We start from the raw sequence: 6952 nt of genomic DNA on the forward strand, positions 1-6952 counted from the left end.
TCTGTTCCATAGCATTCTGCTCTTCACTTAGCCTATGCTGTAGCATTCTGCTCTTCACTTAGCCATTACTACAGCATTATGCTCTAAACTTGATATTATAATTTTTAAATTATGAATAACACTTTATTCATGAGCTAAAAACGGAGGTATCAGATATTTAACAACTGATGAATCCAGTGAGTCCGATTGATCAGGTGACCAATTGATAATTAGAAAAGGAAACAAAACAAATTATTAATATATATAAATATATAATAATATAAATTTCTAAATAAATGATTAATAGGCACAACAATAATCATAGATCAATTTTTTAAATAAGCGTTAATTATGAGCCTTCCTCTTTCTCTATTATGTAGCTCTGTCCTGCCACCCCTATGAAGTGTTTGACCACGCCCACCTTGAAGTGTGAGGCCACACCCCCTGCTTAGTATTCTGTTGGTTGAGCATGTTTGCGTTCAGTCAAGAGTGAGCTGCCTCTGATCTCCAAACTACAATCCTCCTTCAACTACAAGAACTATAACTACTACAGCTCCACTCAAACAACGGTAGAGCTACGAACACCTGGACCACTACCACGACGACTACAACTGCATACAGGAACTACAAATGGGCCTCGATACTACTAGGAAACTACAATGATACTCACACATAGACTACAACTTAAATAACTGCTCAACTTCAACTCCAGCTGCAGTCCGGTGAATACAGCCTCGGTAATCACATGGTCAATATTATCACTGTCTTTATGATAATTGTCATTGTTGTGATTATCAGAAGTATTGTTGTTGTTGTTGTTGTTTCTTAGATGAGCCGGAGCAGAGAGGACCATACTACCCTTGTTGCCATGCCGACCAAGGAAGACCATCGCTATGGAAGCATGGAATTACAGGTACACACACCGTGTCTGTGTGTGTTAGAGGCTTCGAGAACAAAAGAGAGGGATGGAGAGAGAGAGGGGAAGGAGAGAGTGTAAGAGAGAGAGAGAGAGAGAGAGAGAGAGAGAGAGAGAGAGAGAGAGAGAGAGAGAGAGAGAGAGAGAGAGAGAGAGAGAGAGAGGGGGGGAGAGAGAGAGAGAGAGAGAGAGAGAGAGAGAGAGAGAGAGAGAGAGAGAGAGAGAGGGAGAGAGAGAGAGAGAGAGAGAGAGAGGGGGGAGAGAGGGAGAGAGAGAGAGCGAGAGAGAGAGAGATAGGGGAAGGACAGAGAGAGAGAGAGAGGGAGAGGGGGAGAGGGGAAGAAGAGAGAGGGATGGAGAGAGAGAGGGGAAGGAGAGAAAGAGAGAGAGAGAGAGAGAGAGAGAGAGAGAGAGAGAGAGAGAGAGAGAGAGAGAGGAGAAGAGAGAGAGAGAGAGAGAGAGAGAGAGAGAGAGAGAGAGAGAGAGAGAGAGAGAGAGAGAGAGAGAGGGAGAGAGGGAGAGGTGTTGACAGAGAGGGAGGGAGACAGCGGCGAGGACAGATGTGTCCGGTCTGAGGCAGTGGAGCAGGAAGTCCCTCCCTCAGTAATCAGTGGAGCAGGAAGTCCCTCCCTCAGTAATCAGTCCTGTTGACGCTGAGGAGACGACAGAGAAGCAGACGACCTTTAACCCTTAGAACGCCCTTAGGGAAACCTTTAACCCTTAGAACGGCCTTAAAGGGGAACCTTTAACCCTTAGAACGCCCTTAAAGGGGAACGTTTGACTCTTAGAATCCCCTTAAGGGAACCTTTAACCCTTAGAACACTCTTGAAGGGGGACCTTTAACTCTTAGAACACCCTTAAAGGAGAATCTTTAACTCTCTTAGAACGCCCTTAAAGGGGAACCTTTAACTCTTAGAAGGCCCTTAAGGGGTAAGATCCACTCGATATTTTGTGATATAAGTGTGTTCTGCTCCTTACGCATGATCAAAACATCCCAACCAGTCTACGCCAATAAACTACGACCATTGAATACATGGGTCCCGTGTTGGCATTACTCCAATCTGTCTGACGTCATCAGTAGTCCAACTAGTAGCTGGTTAGGAGGTGTTCTGATCGTGGATCATTAACCCCTCTCCCAGGACCCTGTGGGCCCGGGAGGCGAGGCCAACATGTTCCAGGACGGAGTGACCCATGTGGGTGAGTACAGGGCCGCGGCCTGTGGCCAAGGGGACACGTGTTTCCTACCCGGTGGTCACCTTGTCTCCTACCCGGTGTCACCTTGTTTCCTACCTGGTGGTCACCTTGTTTCCTACCTGGTGGTCACCTTGTTTCTTACCCGGTGGTCACCTTGTTTCCTGCCCGGTGGTCACCTTGTCTCCTACCCGGTGGTCACCTTGTTTCCTACCCGGTGGTCACCTTGTCTCCTACCCAGTGTCACCTTGTTTCCTACCTGGTGGTCACCTTGTTTCCTACCCGGTGGTCACCTTGTTTCCTACCCAGTGGTCACCTTGTCTCCTACCCGGTGGTCACCTTGTCTCCTACCCGGTGGTCACCTTGTTTCCTACCCGGTGGTCACCTTGTTTCCTACCCGGTGGTCACCTTGTCTCCTACCCGGTGGTCACCTTGTTTCCTACCCGGTGGTCACCTTGTTTCTTACCCGGTGGTCACCTTGTTTCTTACCCGGTGGTCACCTTGTCTCCTACCCGGTGGTCATCTTCTCTCCTACCCGGTGGTCACCTTGTTTCCTACCCGGTGGTCACCTTGTTTCCTACCCGGTGGTCACCTTGTTTCCTACCCGGTGTCACCTTATTTCCTACCCGGTGGTCACCTTGTTTCCTACCCGGTGGTCACCTTCTCTCCTACCCGGTGGTCACCTTGTTTCCTACCCGGTGGTCACCTTGTTTCCTACCCGGTGGTCACCTTGTTTCCTACCCGGTGTCACCTTATTTCCTACATGCATTAAGGGTACCACCATTTTGTAGCGCTGTCTGATATATATTTATAGACCACTACCAGAGCTAATTTTTCGCACTATTTCCCATGATAACTATCTGTAACAGGGTAATCTGGGACCAGCGGTCCTACTGGGTTACAGCAGAACCTCTGGTCCAGCAGTCCTACTGGGTTATAGAACCTCTGGTCCAGCAGTCCTACTGGGTTATAGGACCTCTGGTCCAGCAGTCCTACTGGGTTATAGAACCTCTGGTCCAGCAGTCCTACTGGGTTATAGACCCTCTGGTCCAGCAGTCCTACTGGGTTATAGAACCTCTGGTCCAGCAGTCCTACTGGGTTATAGAACCTCTGGTCCAGCAGTCCTACTGGGTTATAGAACCTCTGGTCCAGCAGTCCTACTGGGTTATAGAACCTCTGGTCCAGCAGTCCTACTGGGTTATAGGACCTCTGGTCCAGCAGTCCTACTGGGTTATAGGACCTCTGGTCCAGCAGTCCTACTGGGTTACAGCAGAACCTCTGGTCCAGCAGTCCTACTGGGTTATAGAACCTCTGGTCCAGCAGTCCTACTGGGTTAGGACATTAACTGCAGCTGGACCAAGTGTAGTTCATATTATGTTCGCCAATTAGCTTATGAAGTGAACATGAACTGTCCGGGAACCCACGGGCAAGGCATCTGTATCAGTGCAGCAGCAGTAGCATGTGACAGAAGAACCCTGGCTGAGCATGTGACAGAAGAACCCTAGTTCAGATCGACCAGAAGGTCCGATCTGAGGTTGAACAACACGATATGAAGCGTGTGCTGGTTAGGGTTAGAATCGACCCTGTGTGGAAGGTCGCAGGGGAACCATGTGGGCTATAGGAGCAAATGAGATGAGTCATCTGAGGAAAGGTGACCACTGTCTCCTGGTGAGCACACTAGTCATCTGAGGAAAGGTGACCACTGTCTCCTGGTGAGGACACTAGTCATCTGAGGAAAGGTGACCACTGTCTCCTGGTGAGCACACTAGTCATCTGAGGAAAGGTGACCACTGTCTCCCGGTGAGGACACTAGTCATCTGAGGAAAGGTGACCACTGTCTCCCGGTGAGGACACTAGTCATCTGAGGAAAGGTGACCACTGTCTCCCGGTGAGGACACTAGTCATCTGAGGAAAGGTGACCACTGTCTCCCGGTGAGCACACTAGTCATCTGAGGAAAGGTGACCACTGTCTCCCGGTGAGCACACTAGTCATCTGAGGAAAGGTGACCACTGTCTCCTCGTGAGGACACTAGTCATCTGAGGAAAGGTGACCACTGTCTCATGGTGAGCACACTAGTCATCTGAGGAAAGGTGACCACTGTCTCCTGGTGAGCACACTAGTCATCTGAGGAAAGGTGACCACTGTCTCCTGGTGAGAAGGGAACAAGGTGACCACTGTCTCCTGGTGAGAAGGGAACAAGGTGACCACTGTCTCCTGGTGAGCACACTAGTCATCTGAGGAAAGGTGACCACTGTCTCCTGGTGAGGACACTAGTCATCTGAGGAAAGGTGACCACTGTCTCCTGGTGAGCACACTAGTCATCTGAGGAAAGGTGACCACTGTCTCCTGGTGAGGACACTAGTCATCTGAGGAAAGGTGACCACTGTCTCCTGCTGAGGACACTAGTCATCTGAGGAAAGGTGACCACTGTCTCCTGGTGAGCACACTAGTCATCTGAGGAAAGGTGACCACTGTCTCCTGGTGAGGACACTAGTCATCTGAGGAAAGGTGACCACTGTCTCCTGCTGAGGACACTAGTCATCTGAGGAAAGGTGACCACTGTCTCCTGTTGAGCACACTAGTCATCTGAGGAAAGGTAACGACTGTCTCCTGCTGAGAAGGGAACAAGGTGACCACTGTCTCCTGGTGAGAAGAGAACAAGGTGACGACTGTCTCCTGGTGAGAAGGGAACAAGGTGACCACTGTCTCCTGGTGAGAAGAGAACAAGGTGACCACTGTCTCCTGGTGAGGACACTAGTCATCTGAGTAAAGGTGACCACTGTCTCCTTGTGAGGACACTAGTCATCTGAGTAAAGGTGACCACTGTCTCCTGGTGAGGACACTAGTCATCTGAGTAAAGGTGACCACTGTCTCCTTGTGAGGACACTAGTCATCTGAGTAAAGGTGACCACTGTCTCCTGGTGAGGACACTAGTCATCTGAGTAAAGGTGACCACTGTCTCCTTGTGAGGACACTAGTCATCTGAGTAAAGGTGACCACTGTCTCCTGGTGAGAAGGGAACAAGTTGACATTAACAACATTTACTCAGCGGATTACCTCCCTGCTGCTGTGTCAATGTTAGCTTTAGCTTATGTTCATCATAGCTTTAGGGTCGTGTCTGTCTGTCCTCACGTCCTCCTTTCTGTCTGTCCTCACGTCCTCCTGTCTGTCTGTCCTCACGTCCTCCTGTCTGTCTGTGCTGTAGACTTTGTGTTGGTGTGGGAGGAGAGTTTGAGCGGACAGAAGGAAGAGAGGGGCGTGTCGTCGTCTAGCCCCGCCCACAGCATGAAGAGGGAGGAGTTTCTTTCCAGACTCAGAGACGCAGGACTACTGCTAGAGCAGGTACATGTCTCCCTCTCTGCCTGTCGGTCTGTCTGAGGAGCTGTCTGTCTACCTGTCTGTCTGTCTGTCTGTCTAATTGCTGTCCTATCCTATCCATCAATGTTTATGTGTGTGTGTGTGTGTGTGTGTGTGTGTGTGTGTGTGTGTGTGTGTGTGTGTGTGTGTGTGTGTGTGTGTGTGTGTGTGTGTGTGTGTGTGTGTAGAGAGAGAGGCTCTATCTGAAGAGGAAGGTGTGTTATGTTCTTCTCAACGCCCCCTGGACAGTTCTCTGTTACTACGCAGAGGAGCTCAGCCTCAGAGCACCACTACAGGTACCCCTCACTACCCCTCACACTAACCCCTCACTAACCCCTCACTAACCCCTCACTAACCCTCACACTAACCCCTCACTAACCCCTCACTAACCCTTCACTAACCCTCACTAACCCTCACACTAACCCCTCACTAACCCCTCACTAACCCCTCACTAACCCCTCACTAACCCCTCACTAACCCTCACACTAACCCCTCACTAACCCCTCACTAACCCCTCACTAACCCCGCACTAACCCCTCACTAACCCCTCACTAACCCCTCACTAACCCCTCACTAACCCCTCACTAACCCTCACACTAACCCCTCACTAACCCCTCACTAACCCCTCACTAACCCCTCACTAACCCCTCACTAACCCCTCATTAACCCTCACACTAACCCCTCACTAACCCCTCACTAACCCTCACTAACCCCTCACTAACCCTCACACTAACCCCTCACTAACCCCTCACTAACCCCTCACTAACCCCTCACTAACCCTCACACTAACCCCCCACTAACCCCTCACTAACCCCTCACTAACCCCTCACTAACCCCACACTAACCCCCCACTAACCCCTCACTAACCCCTCACTAATCCCTCACTAACCCCTCACTAACCCCCACACTGACCCCAACACTGACCCCACCACTAACCCCACCACTAACACTAACCCCGCACTAACCCCTCACTAACCCCTCACTAACCCCTCACTAACCCCCACACTGACCCCAACACTGACCCCACCACTAACACTAACCCCTCACTAACCCCTCACTAACCCCTCACTAACCCCTCACTAACCCCTCACTAACCCCAACTCTAACCCCTCACTAACCCCTCACTAACCCCAACTCTAACCCCTCAATAACCCCTCAATAACCCCTCACTAACCCCTCACTAACCCCTCACTAATCCCTCACTAACCCCTCACTAACCCCCACACTGACCCCAACACTGACCCCACCACTAACCCCGCACTAACCCCTCACTAACCCCTCACTAACCCCTCACTAACCCCCACACTGACCCCAACACTGACCCCACCACTAACACTAACCCCTCACTAACCCCTCACTAACCCCTTACTAACCCCAACTCTAACCCCTCAATAACCCCTCACTAACCCCTCACTAACCCCCACACTGACCCCAACACTGACCCTCACACTAACCCCCACACTGACCCCTAACAAACCCTCACACTAACCCCTCACTAACCCTCACAC

General features: G+C 50.6%; 1 protein-coding gene across 2 annotated transcripts in view; it reads left to right on the top strand.

The window, feature by feature from the left end:
* Positions 1-456: 456 nt before the first annotated feature.
* The window catches only part of LOC115561053 (anoctamin-7), a 24640-nt gene continuing 18144 nt past the window's right edge, over positions 457-6952 (top strand). For both annotated transcript variants that reach the window (XM_030380844.1, XM_030380846.1), the window contains exons 1-5: positions 457-716; positions 809-892; positions 2035-2092; positions 5293-5429; positions 5633-5740. In XM_030380844.1, the coding sequence (XP_030236704.1) occupies positions 809-892; positions 2035-2092; positions 5293-5429; positions 5633-5740 (387 nt within the window). In that variant the 5' untranslated portion in view covers positions 457-716. The remainder of the gene's footprint in view (positions 717-808; positions 893-2034; positions 2093-5292; positions 5430-5632; positions 5741-6952) is intronic.

The sequence above is a fragment of the Gadus morhua genome, chromosome 16 (assembly GCF_902167405.1).
Source record: "Gadus morhua chromosome 16, gadMor3.0, whole genome shotgun sequence".
Classification (NCBI taxonomy): domain Eukaryota; kingdom Metazoa; phylum Chordata; class Actinopteri; order Gadiformes; family Gadidae; genus Gadus; species Gadus morhua.